Here is an 18315-nt window from a genome sequence, read left to right on the forward strand (position 1 = left end):
CCTGATCAATTCTGTACATTAGTATGTATTATTTAATTGTACTAAATACACTAATTCCATTGAAAGTTTTACTTCTTTTCAAGCGATTAACTGTAGAATATTATCATATATGTATTGCAATAAGATTTTGATATTTTACAATACTATTCTTTTTTAGCAATGTGTGATAGGATGCTCTTGTAAAAATGGATATGTGCTAAATTCCTCAGGAGAATGTGTGCACCCTTCACAATGTTAGAAATTAATTGTATCAATTGTATATACTTACTAAAGAGTTGACAACTTTTATTTAACGTCAATGAGATTTTTATTAATACTTTTAACTAAAAATCGATAAGCCAATAAATATTAACATGTATTAGATGTAATACGACATAATTATTATTGCTTGTATAATTACTAATTAATGATAAAACGAATAACGAATTAAGATTTTATTACAAATATTTCTATCTATTATATCTACTACATCTCTCTATTAATATTAGATATCTATATTTTTGTAAATTTAAAATAACTAAAAATAAAAATTGCGTGATAATAATCTTTTTAAATATTTTAGTATCCGTCGCGTGTATAAGGAGTTCGAGGATTTTAGGCAAAAGATTTGGTATCCGTAGCGGTGATACGTACAATGCAAAGACTCGTAGATGTTTTTTTCCGTCCGCTTTAATCTCTCTTGCTTTTACATTAGTCCCGTCTCTCCGGAATCTCACAGTCTCGAATTCCTGTTTTTTTCGTAAGAACGCTCGCACGTTTCATCAACTTTTTCGGATCTTTTTTCATATTACAATATTATTTCCGCAAGTCTCCCTTTTATCTTCATATTTATATTTTAAAAATAATCCGTTTAACTCGCGGAAGATAATAATTAATAATTACTAGTTATTATTTTGTACATACATTTTTTCGTCATTTTCGGCACACAATGCGAAGAAGGGAGAATCTGACCTGTCAAAAGAAACAACAGAGGCATTTAAATGCCTCTATTGTTTCGCCGCACTGCTGTGTGTACAGGCAATATTGTCCGCGTGCATAAACGGCTGATGTATCGAAAAACGGTATGCATGCCTTTCTTTTGAAATACAACGCATCTTTGCCTTATATATACTCATGGCGATAATTGTCGCCACAATATAAATAGCAAATAACTAAGTTGCATACATGTATCTTACGAATTGTTTTTACAACAAAAAGAACAGAATAAATTATTGTTTTAATTATAATATTATGTAAATAATAGAGGTAAGATAATTAATAATATTGTGTAAATGTTATATTTAAGTCAGTGCAAACAATAAATAAATTCTGTAAACCAGTTATCGAATAAAACTATTTTTATACACATCCAGTATAAAAATCATGCGAGAAGTCAAATAAAAACTTTTTGTGAGAATACTCAATACTTTGTTTTTACACTTACTTTTTTGTAATAATATTTTGCACTAATGAATTTACAAATGTTAAAGTCAAACATTTTCGCAAAACAGTAAATAAAAAATGTTAAAGAAACAATCATTTGTTTGAATCCGAAATAACTGAATCCGTAAGACATGTTATATTTTGTAAACTTGTTAATTTTATTAAATACATTATATATATTTTAGAATTACTAATTTCTCATAATGATGTTTCTATTTTTTCATTTCTTCCTTTATTTTTCTCGGAAAAATGTATTTCGAGATAAATGCACAAACATATGATAGAATAAAAATGTCCAGGAAATACGTAGATATAATTTATTGTAACATTACAATTGTTTGTGAAGTTTAAATTATAAAATACAACAAATACGATTTAGGACTTTGAATTTTCTCCTTATGCTATATATGCAAAAAATAATTATTTGTGTGTGTATATATATATATATGTTTAATACAATATATTAAAAATAATTTACTATATGTAGTGTACTTAATATTTCTAAAAATATTCCAATAATCTTCCGAAACTATTGAAAGAGAATAGAATAAATCTTGACATTTTATTAAGTGCTACAACGGTTCGTATCAAAATTAATTATAGTACAAAAGCTAGAAGTATCGATTCAAAGTATGGAGCAAAGTCTAACATGTAGCATCGAAATCATATCAACATGTCTTGCTATTTTTTTCCTTATTACACAATATATAAAAAATTACATTATTTATGTTGTATATAATGTCTTGCGTATATAATGAAATCATTATAATTTATATATTTTCAACTTTATAAAGCTTATTTGTAGATAGATTATACGAAAATTTTATAATATAAGTTTTAGAATATTTTTTTTTATTTGGAGAGTAAAGGAAAGAACAACGTAGAAGACGACATTTATTTTTTTCACTTCTTGTCAGATTTCTAAGAAATGGACGAAGATTCGTACGTCACTGCTGTTCAAATAGTAAAAAAAGATTTCATGGACAGACTTCATGGAATAAGATATTAACAAATATTGAACATTCATGTTAAGAGAAATGCCGCATACAAATGTAATATAATTAGTTACCTGCATATTTATTATAAGATATATCATTATTTAGAGTAATTTTTTTCTTTATACATATAAAAATGTGCGAAGGTCAATTTTTGTGCAAACATGTAAAATTAAAGAAAGTAATTTTTGATATTATCCTGTATATGTAATCATATTTATCCACATGAAAAGAATACATTTACGAATGTGAAAGATGATATTATTCACATACGTATGCGCACAAGTAGAAGATATTAATTATTTAGTGAAGATCAACAGTAGGTTCTTAAAATTAATATTATAAAAGGAAATAATTATCAAACGATCAAGTGTGAAAAAACATGTTTTTCATTTTTAATGATTGAGTGTATATACTGTATGTACATTATGTATTTGTTATATTCAAATTTTAGTTATACATATATAAGAAAAATATGAAAGTTCTGTCTTTATGTTTTATCTCATAATAAATCATTATTATTATATAATATTAAAGTAAAAATATGATAAATATTAAACTGTAAAAAAAATACATTAAAAATCTTTTAACATAGAAATATGAGAGAGTAGGTGTCTTATTTTTAGATTATGAGAAGATCTGTCACTTATAATTAAAATTTATTATTAATTTATTAATTTACTTTTAATATAAATGCCAATACTGCAATATTGATCCAATATATTGAGTGATAGAGTAGTTCAATTATAAAAATAACCTGACTTATATAGATAATCAGTTATTATTGAGATCATTATAAAAGTGATGAGTAAATAATTACTTATCTTATAATATCACATACTATTTATTACATGCACTGTTGATTTAAAAAAAATGTATTTTACTATTTAAAATAAATATTTATAAATTATTATAATAAAAAGAAAACACTTAACACACTGAGCGCAATGTTATGTGAGATATTAGAAACTTTACGTTTCATTTATTCTTAACGTAATAAATATTTTTTAAAAGAGGTAAAAAAGAGGCGCCAAGTGTACCTTTACATAACCCCATAAAAAATGTTACATAAGCTAAAAAAACATCCATTATATAAATAATATAATTCAAGTGGTATTCTTAATGTAATAAATATAACGCCACTTATCTAAGACTGAAAAGTTGATAAAAAGGCATGTAAATTTTCATATAATGGCACTATGTGTTTCTTAGAAACAAGATATATAATGAGAGCAAATGATAAATTTAAATAGTATGGGTTACTCAAAGGACATATACATATATACAGTATCAGTGAAAATGTTTTTATCTTATTTTTCGAATACAAAATAAGTGAAATTGTTTTATATATGTTACATTTCTATTGATTATTAAATTAACTGATATTTAAATTTAATTATTTACTTAATATTTTGATATTCAAAACTTTTTTTATGTCTAAACGTGCAATTTTCAAACTAAAGAGAATTGATAATCATTAATAAATGATTAATAGTTAAAAGTCCATAATTACAAATAATAATTGACTTAATCATAGAGGTTTGTAAACGCGATTAAAAATTACGTTGAAAATTATGTTGGAGGTATTAAAAATGAGACTTTTATTTTTTTATCATATTCGCAATCGTGAAAAAACTATTAAATCTAAATTCAACATCGATGTTACCTTATATTAACAAACACCTGGTTTTATAAATCCAAGATTTTTAAATTGGTATTAGATTATGAACTTACCGGTAGGCAACAGTTTAAAATTCATATTGCGCGTTTTGAACGGATCGAACTTCTGAGCCAGCAGTCACGTACAAAACTGATTGTGAGAGTCCATTGAGAGAAAGAAAGAAGTATGTCCAAAAAGTATCTATCTTGAGAGACGTGTCGCGGTCGAAGGCCACCCACTATCATATATATATAAGTTTAGTGGAACGGAGAGTTATCATCAGTCTAGTTCGAGTTGTAAGAGTGCAAGCAACACGAATTCGAAGATACAGCCATGGTCCGTGCCTTAGTTTTCCTCTTGCTCATTGTGGCAGTCGCCACCATCAGTAAGTCTAACATAATAATAATCAAAATTATTAAATAGAAATTTTACTACAATTATAATTACAAAAATAAAATTTCTCGCTCTCAATAATAATTAAATAATGGGTAAGTTGGGCAATTAGGCGCTATAAATGGTACGCTTAAATGACTAAAATCATTATGGTTTAATAATATATTTCTACAATTCAAATAACGTATATTTCGGCTAAATTCTAGCCTTCTTTAGCGAATAAATTTCCAAAGTTATATTTCATTGACTTGATATGTGCGTAGATTCCGTTGACTAATCTCTCATACATTTTTCCATGGCCAGATGATGAGCTGGTCTCAAAAAATTAAGATCTTGAATAATGTTAGTTGTAATAAGTTAAATAATGAAATAAAGGAGATAAATTGATGTGAAGGAGTTATCTCAGAAGTAATATAAAATTAGAGTACGTTATAAGACGATGATATAAGAAGATTTTGGTCATTTAAGCGCATCACTTACAAAACCGATTCCTAATTACCCAACTTATTCATTATTTAATTTTATTACGATTGATTTTATCTTGATACTATCACTTATGATTCATAAGATTGTACAAACGTTAGATTGATGCGCAAGATCGTAAATAATCGAATCTGTCTGTGTGAAAAAAAGATACAGATGAAGTTACAATGACGTTAAAGTAAGATTATAATCTCTAGCCTCACTTCTTTTATTTTAAAAAGGAATTTTTGAATCCTTTATTTAAGAAACTATAATTTACAACTCAAAAAAAAATTCGGAAGAACTTATTTATAATATAAAATCTAACGAAAAAGAACGAATCTTACGAGATATCCTATTACTTGATCGATTAATCGATCATTAACGGATAAAATTGTGTGCACTGTAAACGTAGAATAAGTTTTCTGCTGATAACAAGCATGTATAACTTGATAACAGCTATTTTACTCGTTGCAAAAGATACATTTATGAAGTAGAGAAAGTGCGGAATTAAAGAATATTTTACATAATAACAATATTTGTAAGAACCTTTACTAAGGACATATAATTAACCTTTAACTACGTTTGTGTAGGTGCTGCGCCTAATTGCGGTCAAAACGAATATTTCAATAGCTGTGGTTCATCGTGTCAACCCACCTGTCAAAATCTAACACCAGAATTCTGTACCCTGGTTAGTATTGCATTCTCTAAGAAAAAACATTTAAAAATTTGTTAAACAATCTTGTTAAATATTTTATTATTTTTTTTATTTTTTTATGTTGAATTTTTATAAATAATAAGTTTAGTTTAAATTATGTATATTTTAAAAAAATAGAATCTATAAATATACTTGAAATTTTACAATAATCTTGTTTAAATAAATTCTTTGGTATATTTATATTTGTTTTATTTTAACAACAAAAAATCCAAAAAACCAGGGCAAATGAGAGTCAGCGTGGTAGTCAATACGCAAATGTAATCTTAGAACTTTATTCTAAAAAATATCTAGTTGTACAATATGTTTCGGATCACTTTGGAACTATCTTCAGCAATACAATCTCAAAATATAATTTCTTTCATATCTAAGGAAAAAATCACCATCGTATTTACAATAGAGGTTATAAATTTTAATTGTTCAAGTATGATTTTTAATCCAATGTTTGAGATGAATTCTTTTTACATTTTGGGATTTTACAACTTCAGATCTGTAAATATGATGGTGATTTTTTTCCTTGGATATGAAAGGAGTTATATTTTCAGATTGTATTGCTGAGGTTCCAAAGTAAACCGAAATGTATTAGATATTTTTTGGAATAAAGTTCTAAAATTACATTTATGTACTAACTATCACGTTAATTCTCATCCGGCCTGGTTTTCTAGATTTTTTTGTTGAATTTGAGAGAGTCCATAAAAAGATTACATTATTACTATTTATTTTATTTTGTTTTATAGGCATGTATTGCTGGATGCGAATGCATGGACGGATATGTAAGAAATGCGGAAAGTCAGTGTATACCTATGAATAATTGTTAATTATTCAGAAAATATGATTTTCCGACGAGTATGTTTCGCATCACATAAAATGATATACAAATTTAATAGACATTAAAAACTTTCTCACAAATTAGCTTGTTATACAGATCTGTAATTGTACTCATTAATCTGAACAATTGTAGTGTATTAAGTGTACTGAATTGTTTTTGTAAAGCTAACATTGAGTTTCATGTTTTTAATAAAAAAATGGAAAACATAAAAAAATTTTATCATATTCTACAATAGATTCCTACACGTATTCATGACTATTTTATTAATATCATAAATATGTAGCAATTATACACTTTAAATTTAAACAAAAATAATATATACATGAGAAAAGAAATAAATAGGAAACTAAACAGTAAAGATAAATAACAATTTTTTTCATAATTCTCAATAAAGTAATCATAAATAATTTTCTCTTGTGGAGAATATAAATATATGTACGAGTAATAATTCTGATACGTATATATATATATATATATATACATGTATATCAAATAATTATTCGATAATATTCTGCATAATATTAATACTTGTTACCGGAAAAGATAAAAAAAAGATGTATGCGCATTTTTAAATTAAATGTACCTTTTAATGTAAACCTTGTAATGTTCTTTTAAAAAAATGAATCTTATATTTGATAAGAAATCTGTGAACGAAACATTTAAGTAGCATCTAAACAATAACGAGAACATAAAGAAAATAGATATAGATTATACTTTTGATAATTATAAGGCTTCCGGTCATTTTAGTTATCACACCTTGCACCAAATAAATTATTAAGAATTATAATCTATTTTCTTATATAATAGCAAAACATTTTTAGTCTATGCATGTATTCCACATAACATGTAGCAATACGAAAGTTTATACCTATACATCTTTTTCTGTTATTATATTAAATAAAAAAATTATTAAGTTATTGTTCTTAATAGTTAACAAAATAATAAAAAGAATCAGATTATAATAATATTCGAAAAGATGTTTTGTTATATCTAGTCAGATATTATCAGATTATATTTAATATCGATGATTTCAATATTTAATTTTAATATTTCTTATAAATTTACAAAAATGTATTTCTATATTTGCAATTCCTACAAAGTAAAGATAACGGAATAAGATAACGGTATGAGATAAGTGCCTTCTAGATAACTAAAACTCTATAATCTGAGTTAACACATTTTTGCCGCATTGACAATATCACAAAAGTTATACAAACGATATATATCTGAAAAGTAATCGCACATTTCAGATATTAATGCATTGCATAGAGTGATTTTGATATCAATTAAGTATTGTTCCATTTAAAAAGGCTTTATTTTTTTTATGTTTATGTATCGTTGAAATTGTTAATATATTTTTATCATCATATTTGGTGCGATAATCGTAGATTTAATCATACACAGTTTACACATTCTAGTATGTATGATAATGATAACAATTTGATATTAATCATATTACGCAGAAATGGCAAGCATACAATTTGCAAAGGAATGCGACTTTATAAGTCATTTTAACATTTTTATTATTTCCAAAATAAAAGTTAAATAGAAATAATAAATGAAGATTAAATGTGAAATTAAAGACATTTAAAGCATTAGTAGCAATAAAAAATTATTTAAAAACTACGATCGTAATGGCGCAATATCGCATCGACATCCTTTAATTTAATATAAGTTCCGATCCTAAAATCGAATTAGTCGTATGACCGGTTGTCTTTATTAATTAAAGACGTAGTTAATATCTTATTAGATATCTTGTACCCTCGTCATATGATCCTCTATTCCTCAACCGACAGTTCAGAAAACTGAATCCCGTCGTAAAGTAATTTGTTATTAATGGAATTAAGCAGCGCATTGTTATACGAATCACAGGCGGATGAGAATTTCGTGAATTAACTATTCGTGCTAATGTGTTAATAAATAATCTAATCTACGAATTAATTTCTAATATTGAGAGATTCAAATCCGATTCAAAATCAGTTTTGCAGCGGCATCACTGAGAAAAGATATAGGTGGAATATGAGCAATGGAGCAATAACTTTACAAAAAGTTGAATAATTTTTCAAAAATTATCAGCAATCATCAGAGAGATATTAATAAAGTCTCACGCTAATATTTTAATTCTAGAATGCCAATATCAATCTTACGTATAGATAAGTGAGGTCATTAAACGCTAAACTACCACTTCAGTGATCAAAAGATCCAATCCGTCATGCTAAAATATAGGACAAGCAGAGGAAAGGTTTTAAAAATTCTGTCCTTTATCATGATCCAATATTATAACATAGAGCAATATGATAAGTTTTAATTTTTTAATTTTGTGTTATATACGTTTTATTTAAGTATATAAAGACACACACACACATACACACACACACACACACACACAAAATTGAATTACGGAATTTATATAATTTCTAAATTAAAGTTGATCATGTGTTTTTATTCTTTCTTTCCTTTTAAGTTAATAATTAGGTTATTTGTCGTTTATAAAGATCTTATAAATATGTTGTCATTAAAAATGTGGAAGGAATAAAAAACTTATGTTACATTAATTAAGAATGGCCTATTTTCTTGTACGTGAAATTTACATATCAATAGCAATACTTAATAGCGACAGCATTATAGAGTTAACGTCAATGGATCTTACTTTGGAAGCTGTATCAGTTATACCGAATCATGTTATGCCATAACATGATACGATAATATACGATTATTTTCTTTAAGGAATATTGCATGTTTCGCTATCCCGAAGAGAACAAACATCCGACATATGATGAAGAATGGCGCAATATCCAGTTCATTTCTTCAGAGCAGATATTTGACATTCGGCAAATACCATGAACGACGCGCGTGGCCATCGTCCCATTGCTAACGTCTCAAATCGTAGTCGAGAACCCTCGGAGAGATCTGAATCGTCAGTTTTAGAGGGAAGCATGCGATGGTGGGTGATCAACAAGAATGAAGGGAGAGAAGAGGAAATTCGAAGCATATTCAGCTACCGCGTTTCCGGTCGGTCGATTCAATATGCCGGACCGATAAAGCCGAATGTCGACCGGGCAGAGACAATACGACGTTCGAGATGAGGATGGTGAAGGGAAAACGTTTCGCATAGCTGGTCTGTTGTCGGCGCACAACAACTCGCCGGGGATATGCGAATGAGGCTTTAATATAGAAGATTTGCTGCGAGAGGAAGATAATTTCCAAACCATTCACTAACTTATAGGATCAATTATTTTCATCAACTGTATAAGATTTGAAGAAAAAAAAAAACAATAATCACATTTTTATTTAATTATGTTTTATAGTTTATAAAATATAATTGATAATATATAATAACTTGTGTGACAAAAAAGTGAGAAATCTTATATAAGATGAGAAATGTTAGTATTAATGCCATTGCAATATGTTATATGTATTTATAACTTGAAATGTCTTTTTAAATTGCAGTATCATATCTCACTTTTATACGCAACGTTTGCACAGTTTTCTATTAATTTCGAGCGAAAAATTGCATGTATACTGAAAGCTAAATAAAATACCATAATTATCTCTTTTATATCAATTCATGCGGATGAAACACAAACATTAAATGAAATTACAAGTTCGAATGAAATTTTAATCCCCATTGATGTGTAACATGGGAAAATGATTTAAAGATAAAAAGACGCGTCTTTCCCGAGATGAAAAGCCTGGGGGACTTGATTCATTGCATCCGATCGTCCCATTTCTCCACGAAGATTTAATCTATTCCGAGCATTGCAACCCAATCGAGGTCTACCGTGGATCAGAATTTACGTAAATCGAAAAGTTTCATAATGGAACTCACAAATCTCCGCGATTTGATCGTGTGTCTTATATCCAGACAATCGTCTGGGAAGAGATGACTGTCCCGACCATATATAAAATCGATATCCCGAAAATCAATAATTTCAAGAATATTCAGAATATCAGATAAGCGCAATCTGTATTCTCACATTTCATTAAAAAGATAATAACTGGATAACGGGATATCAAGTAAATGGGAAGTTTCATATGTACACAGATTGTAACAAGAGTTGTAATAAAATTATTCGCAAGATGTATTAAAAACAAGATAATATATTTTAAAATCATTAAATTAAATCATCGATTTTCAACCTCAAGATAAATATATAATATTTAATATTTCCGTAGGAAATATTAAAAATGATATAACATAGTAAATAATCAGGAACACGCATAAACGTCGTGCAATTTTTAACATTTGACATGGAATGTAAGGTAAACATGTTATAAACATTTTTATTAAATTTCAATTTAGCATTTATATAATTTAAAATTTCATTTCTGTTATAATTCCTATCGAAGATAGATAGCAAAAATAGAAATTATGCCACTAAAGGACATGTAGTGTCCTTTACATTAATTGTGTCGCAAAGTACAATCTCCTTACATTCTCCTTAATTGTTTGCCTGTCATAATTGTCTACACTTGTATTTTATTAGAGAACATCACGGTAAAATAATTACGCCTTAACAGAGATGACCAGGAAAGCACCAACGTGAAGTGGCAAACCGATCGATAGGAATATCAATTACATAATAAACGCTATTAATATTCTTGAATGTGGAACTTGACAAATTATCGATAGAAACATATTAATGAGATATTATATTTATCGACAAATGCTGATAAAATATAATTAGATAGAATTATGTAGCTAAAGATAATGTCAAAAAATTTGTCAACCAAAAAATGCTAGACTACAAATATTTATCTGCAAATAAATAGAGACTTAAATTTAACGGCAATTTATTCAGCAAAAATAATTAAACATTTTTAATTAAAAATAATATTCGTTTCTCTCTCTCTCTCTCTCTCTCTCTCCCTTTCTCTCTATTAATAGTTAAATTTGCATCATAAGTTATAATGTATAAAGTACAGTATTTAAGCTTAGCTCTAAAACTTATAGCACTATCGTGCTTATTATGGCACATATATTATCTTTAGTCTAGCAATTTTGCGAGTCCTGAAACCTGTTTTGCAATGTTATTCAAGTATAGCTAACTAAAAATAAGCGAAAACGGCGAATCATTGGGTAGATACCGCCGACACACCGCGGGCATTAAATTCCATAATGAAATTGGACCGTGACTACGATCGTGGATATTCACGCCTAGAAATTTATATAGCAATTAAAATACGGTCCGTTCGCGACATATATAAATCAACCGTGAATTTCGCCATTCTCATACTCTTTTCTTATATCCCCGTCGTGGCTCTCGCCCCGATTGCGTTAAGCTCTCTCAGGAACAGAAATTCGTAGAAAAAAGGCACGATCGTTAGATAGTGCGTTTCTGATTTATAGACAAAGAAAAGAGTATATTCTTTAAAGTGCTTCGGTTCATTTAATCATTGACAAGAAATATCACACAGTTAATGTTAAGTGTTTCTAGACATTTCGTTATTGATTAATTTTGATAATTAACACAGATGCAGATATACGAAAAGAACTTTATCTTAAAATTTACTCTAAAAATATAGTAGTTGTGGTACAATATAATATTTTAAAGATTTTTACCATGCGCTTTAGTAAAATTAATCAAACTTAATTTATATTTTATTGTAATTTTATTAATGAATAAGAGAGATTTACATAAAATTCTTCAAAGTGCAATGTCGTCCCACAACTATCATATTTTCAGGGTAAATTGTAAGAAAAAATTTTTCTGTGCATATAAAAAGTTATAACAATATTAGCGTCGTATAAAAAAAGGATTACAAAACAAATAGAGATAATGAGATAGAAAGATAAAGAGATAGAAAATTAGAGAGATAAAAAGGGAAGGCGTTCCCTCCTACGAAACGATGTACTGCGATGATACACATCGCAGATATTGTTTATGATGAAGAATTATCATTTATTTTGCGTCAAAAGTTTCCATTATTTTATAATATTATCTTCTACGCTGTAATTTTTAGCTTCCTCTTTCATATTCGTGTTTTCCTCTACTATTTCATTCTATTATTTCTAAATGAGGCGATTTTCAAATTCACCAGTTTTATACCTGACAGTTTATCGTTCTATGTGCATTATCTTTATCGCGAAAACGTCAATATTATATAACGTTGTATGAACATCGATGCGTCATACATCGGATTGTCTCTCCATTGCGAGAAACCCTAACTATTTATTCCATGCAAGAGAATTTCAAAGCTGTAAGTACATCCGGCGATAAATGCACTCTTCCTCCGCCAAAACCAATACAGGAACTATAAGATAGATTCTTTTCCAAAGAATGTCCGATGGAAAATTTAAACAGTATGACTAATTGAAAGAGGAAGAAAAACAAATGAAAAATCAACTCATAAATTGATCGAAAATTTTTATAATGCAAATCTGAAATTAACTTTACGATTAATGTTTTTTTATTCTTTCGTGCAATCTCATTTCAGTATAAATATAGCCATTCAGTATCTCAAATATAAGAAGATGAAATAAAACTGTAATAAATTGAATGAGACCAAAGTTACGATCGTAACAGAGATATAAACAAAGTGTACTCAAAAGAGATGAAAAGTTTATGAATCTCCGATCGTTTTATTCTCGAAAAAAAAAAAAAAAAAAAGGAAAACAAACCGAACACAACAAACGATCTTGCGAGACAATTTACTAGCGTAGGACGCCTCGGACGCCGACGAATTCCTCTCCATTACGGAGATTGCGGTCATTTCTATCCGAGAAAACGAGGAAGTTCTCTCCGAGATCTGCGACCGTATCACGGCGGAAGTGCGGCCTACGAGTGTATCTTTTCGCAGAATGTATCGGCACGTACGATAGCCAGTAAAACGCTTTACGAACGTCCATTGAAAATTAATCGAGGCCAATAGCTAAATGTGAACACGACCGTGAGGAAAGAGCCGAAGCTGAAGAGATTGAGAGGGATAAAGGGGTAGGCTACGAGGACTGTAGCGAGAGAAACCTCGGTGTATATCAACATGCGGATCGTAAAAAGGGTGACCCACCTGCCTATGACACAACAGTGGTCGCCAATAAAATTTCAGGGGGGGCCCCTGTTTACGGTTGCCACGGAAACACGCGTGCACGGAGGATTCCTCCCACGGCGCTACGTGCGGCGTACCCATCGTGTAACGTTCACGACGAATAATCTCGTCTCGTTCCCTCGCGATCGAATATGACGAACATCAAATCGAAGAGAGAAAACGAAACGTGCGACTGTTTAAATTGACATATAGTAAGATATTTTGTCTTTTTTTTTCTTCTCTTTCTTTTTTTCCGTACACGTTATTAAAACGACAGATTGGACCTGACGATCGTTGCTCGTCGCGCCTCGGGAGGGGTCGAATGATCGAGAAGCGGGGATTAGTCAGTTTTTATGAACACCCAACGGTGTTCGATTACACGTCGCGACGCATTGAACGTTCCATTAAAGCCGATCATACGCGGTTCACGGGCTCGATTTTGCATCGCGCTGATCCGAGTGTCCAAGCACGCGGGACACTCTCTCCAGTTGCCAGGGAAACACGACCGCTCCTCCGCGGTTCCACCTGCGGCGATACATGCCGAGGGGTGGTTTGTTGGTTGGCAGTCTAACCGGTACGTATTCGCGTACATGTTCGACGAACGGGCGTCTCCGGACTCACCCGGTGAATAATTGACAGCTAATCAGCGCGACGCATGCAGCAGCTACTGTAAACTAGTTCCTTAATTAACGTCTGCCGTCCATCCAAGGTCTCTGCCTACTTTTGTCGGCAAAAATAAATGACGCTCGACAATGTCGAATCTTTTAGGCTCCTGTACATATATTTTAGTCTTCCCGTTTCCGCAAATGTGCGTTTCGAGTTCTGATCTCAATTTGGTCTTTGACCAAAACGCAAAGTCGCACATGTTACGATCTCGTAAAACAGCCTGAAGTGAACGCCTGATTTTAGCAAGGCGTTATTATTGCAGCGGAACGATAATACCCGGTGTCGAAGAAAGAAAGAGAAGAAGAGAACGGGAAGGTTTATCGTGGCAGTAGCGTATGCAGGATGGCTATAAACGGCTACGGAGCGTGAAAACTCTTGGCTCCGAAGCCAATGTTCTTTCTCCTTGAACTAGTTGGTGGCCGCCTGCGGACGTTGCACCGATCCGGCGGTATTAAACGGCATCGCCGATATAACGCAGGTAAATGTTATTCTACGCCTCACACGTGCTCGACGTTTCGCGCAAGTTTTCGACACAGTATTAAACCTCGAAATGACTCGAAAACAGATTCATAACGGGAGTCTAATTGTGATAAAGTTCCCCCCCCCCCCTTCCCCCCCCCCTCGCCCGTAATGTTGATCTCAGGTATTTGTTCTTTGAAAATGTCATCAGTGTATTGGAATTTTATCTCAATGTCACATATGATGTATTTAAAAAAAATTCTGGAAATCTCTTCTTATACCTTTGATCTTCGCGTGATTGGTATTTCACATCAAGTACGGAGAAATAAAATTGTCAGCTGCTCGCGTGAGTTTATATAATGTAGTTCTTATCGACCGATGCGTAGGCGATACTATCGACGAAATCGCTTGGGTATATATGGTTGTGTAATCGGATGGATACCATCACACGCAGGACAACGTGGGTTAACGAAGTTGCGAAGGCCAGTAGTAATATTTATACGGTCACTTCTGAGAATTTTTCTGCGCAATTCACACTTCATTTTTCAGGTAATAATAATTACGCAATTTACAGAAATGCTTATTTACAGTATCACTTGTTGACGCCATTTCTCCTTCAATTTAAAAACACTCTTGTTATGTTTAAATGTTATTTAAAAAAAAAAATATATATATATATATATTGTTATACATATCTACTATTTTCTACATTATAGAATTGTTTCTTTTAAACTGAAACAGACTTAGAAAATACGCATATCTATAAATTAATTATAAATAAACTTTTTTAACATAAACCCAATTTATAAACTAAGAGAACTCCTCGAAGAATTCTCTACATGTACTTTGTTATTCCTTAAAATATGTAAAAATAATTATACTAAAAAATGTATCATCTAATCTTACGGCGTTTGTGAAAAAATAAATAAACAAGTATCTATTTATAAAATTGTAAAATTATAAATTATACTAGTAAATACCAGAAACACCGACGTTTCAATTTAAAATACTTATATTGCATCGACCGGTTCGACTGACGATCGATCACTGATTAGTTTCGCAATATGAGATGCAATCGCCACGTTGGTTATCGCAAAATGTTTTATTTATGCACGCTCGATCGCCCGCGATCGATTTAGCGCTAAACAAGGAAGTTATTGCAGATCGTGTTTGCAATTTGACATTTTCGCAGCCTTTCACCTGTGAACATTATAAGACCGCGTACGGCTACCACCGAAGGAACAGAAACGCATATCCAGAATGGAGTCCAAGGATCTTGCCTGACGTCTACTTGCGAAATATTCGCGCGTATCTGGCGTCGTTTTACTGCACCGGTCAATAATCCATCGTCTTTGCAGCGGCGTTACTAATCGTGCCCCTTTCGTTACGTACATGTCGAGAGAGAATGAGAAGACTCTGTGAAAGGAGAACGAGCCAAACGTATCGAAACCGTCGACGTTTAAAATTACGCGAGTAACAGCGCTCTTGTAACTTGCGTAGATTGATGAGCGATACGAATAGACTGCAACAAAAAATTGACGAAGGATTTTATAATTTTGTCTTTGATGCCACTTGCGAAACGAGAATGTTTTTTAGACTGATATAATGAGAATGTAAAAAATTAATTTTTAATAGTTAAAATTTAAATAATTAATTTTATTAAATAATTAACTTTTATAAGATGGGAAAGCCATTATTAGTGGCGCTGAAATAATATCATATTTTGAGACAAGGAAGACACTAAAACAATGAATTATAACAAATCTTACTCAAGGAAGAGTTGTAAAATTTGAAAAAAAAGACACTCGTTCTTTAAAGATTAAAAAGATACGATGAATGCAAAAAGTATTCGTACAGAGAAAATACTTTTTTAAAAAAACTTTATTTTTAAAAAGTAAATATTATCCAGCGAGAAATGAGTCATCAAATTGATGTCGAATCGATATACGATGATTTCAACTCAATTTGACGTCAATTCGATGTTTAATTGATGATCATTTCTTGTTGGATAATTAACAATTTATTCATAAAGACTAAAATAGACTGTATATTTCTTAAAATTATATATGCCAAAAAGATGTGTATTAATTATACAAAATATATCATCTAAAAAACAAGTGAGAATTAAAAATTGTATTGTTTGAATGCTCAAAAAGTATTCGTACAGACGAGAAATTTAGCTTCTAAAATCAGGAATACATACTCGTTTGTTTATGTTAGAATAGAATGTAATCATTGTATAAAATTGCTAATTAATGTTTATTTTCTACAAATAAAACTCTTTTTATAATAAATTTCCTTGTACGAATACTTTTTGCTCTCATTGTAAATAATAATTAAAATTTAAATTAAAAAGGTAAATTTTAAAATAAAAGTATTTTATTCATAAAATTCCAGCATTTTTATTAATTTTAAAGCGATATTTTCCAATAAAATGCAAGAGTTAATTAATTTTTTATATACTTTTTTACTCAATTCATTCAAAGATATTTTTGTTATAGAATATAAAATAATATTTAAATATAAAATACAAAACTATATTAATAAATATTCATAATTTTATAATAGCTTCGTGTTAATGCGACTTCGAAATAGTAAAAAAAATATTATTAGAAAAATATAACATGTATATAAAATATTATTATAAAAATAAAGTATATGTGCTAACATCAAACTCTCTCTCTAAAATATAATAAAATGCTTTATTAATTCTAAATAGATATCGAAAAAAGTATCATCGATAAAAGTTAACAATTAATAATGCATTGAGAACGTTAGTATTTGGAGAATGAAAGTATATTTTACATACAAATCGTAGACGTTACTATGCATTTTTGATGGAAGGAAGAACGCAATTTAGCAACAATTCGGCCAACTGGCCATCAGGCCCGGAAACCGCAGCAGCTGCTGCAATCCGGTGCGCAATATGCACAGCCAAATCTTCCCAAGTCTCACGTTCATAGTTCTCGTGAAACAGTACACGATAGAAAATGAAAAGCGCTTATTAAATCAAGCAAGGTTAAATTTAACAATTAACTTTAATTATACGTTTTATAACTATGTCATTAGAAGAGATCTACTGAATTGCTTTCGATGCAAATAAAATGTAACGTATACCTTTGAACGTGAATCTGTAACGATAATGAATATAGAATTTTTGAGAAACGTTCCTTTATATGTTTCCTTTAATCATACGGGTTTATCCCCGAGCGTTTTTCGCAAAACTTTCTGTCATTATTAAATTCCGCCGCGTTATTAAAGTCACTGCGAAAAAACAAGCCCGCAGGCAGAGAAACGCAAAATAACGAAATATCAGCAGCGATAGGTAGAAGAGAACGAACGACGCTCGTAAATCCGCCGATTTAACTTTGCACGACATTCGTGCCCCGGAGAGAGAGAAAGAGAGAGAGAGAGAGAGAGAGAGAGAGAGAGAGAGAGAGAGAGGAATCGCCTACCCCTGCTGCGCGTCCGCCTCTCGTGGGCCCTCCCAAGCACTCGATGAACCGGTGAATCCGCGAAAGAGGGAAAGAGAATCATCCCCCGTTAATGCCAAAGTAATGACTGGGGTGGCAACGTTGAAGGACCCTCGACAATCCGCCATTGCCGGCACTACCTCCCTCTCTCCATCCTTCTTCTCCACTCTTTCTCTCCCTCTTTTGCTCTCGGCTCCATGTCTCCTCGGCAACTC

The 18315-nt window shown here is 30.6% G+C and overlaps 2 protein-coding genes across 2 annotated transcripts in view; both read left to right on the plus strand.

The window, feature by feature from the left end:
• Nucleotides 1-337, plus strand: part of LOC108748151 (chymotrypsin inhibitor-like) — an 805-nt gene extending 468 nt beyond the window's left edge. The window contains exon 3 of the mRNA XM_018486182.1: nucleotides 158-337. Within this exon, the coding sequence (XP_018341684.1) occupies nucleotides 158-238 (81 nt within the window). The 3' untranslated portion in view covers nucleotides 239-337. The remainder of the gene's footprint in view (nucleotides 1-157) is intronic.
• Nucleotides 338-4334: 3997 nt separating this feature from the next.
• Nucleotides 4335-6585, plus strand: LOC108748149 (chymotrypsin inhibitor-like). The gene is made up of 3 exons (XM_018486180.1): nucleotides 4335-4462; nucleotides 5526-5623; nucleotides 6385-6585. Exons 1-3 carry the CDS (start codon nucleotides 4411-4413, stop codon nucleotides 6463-6465), a joined length of 231 nt encoding a protein of 76 aa, XP_018341682.1. The 5' UTR covers nucleotides 4335-4410; the 3' UTR covers nucleotides 6466-6585.
• Nucleotides 6586-18315: the final 11730 nt, after the last annotated feature.

This window comes from Trachymyrmex septentrionalis, unplaced genomic scaffold (assembly GCF_001594115.1).
Source record: "Trachymyrmex septentrionalis isolate Tsep2-gDNA-1 unplaced genomic scaffold, Tsep1.0 scaffold212, whole genome shotgun sequence".
In the NCBI taxonomy this organism is placed as follows: domain Eukaryota; kingdom Metazoa; phylum Arthropoda; class Insecta; order Hymenoptera; family Formicidae; genus Trachymyrmex; species Trachymyrmex septentrionalis.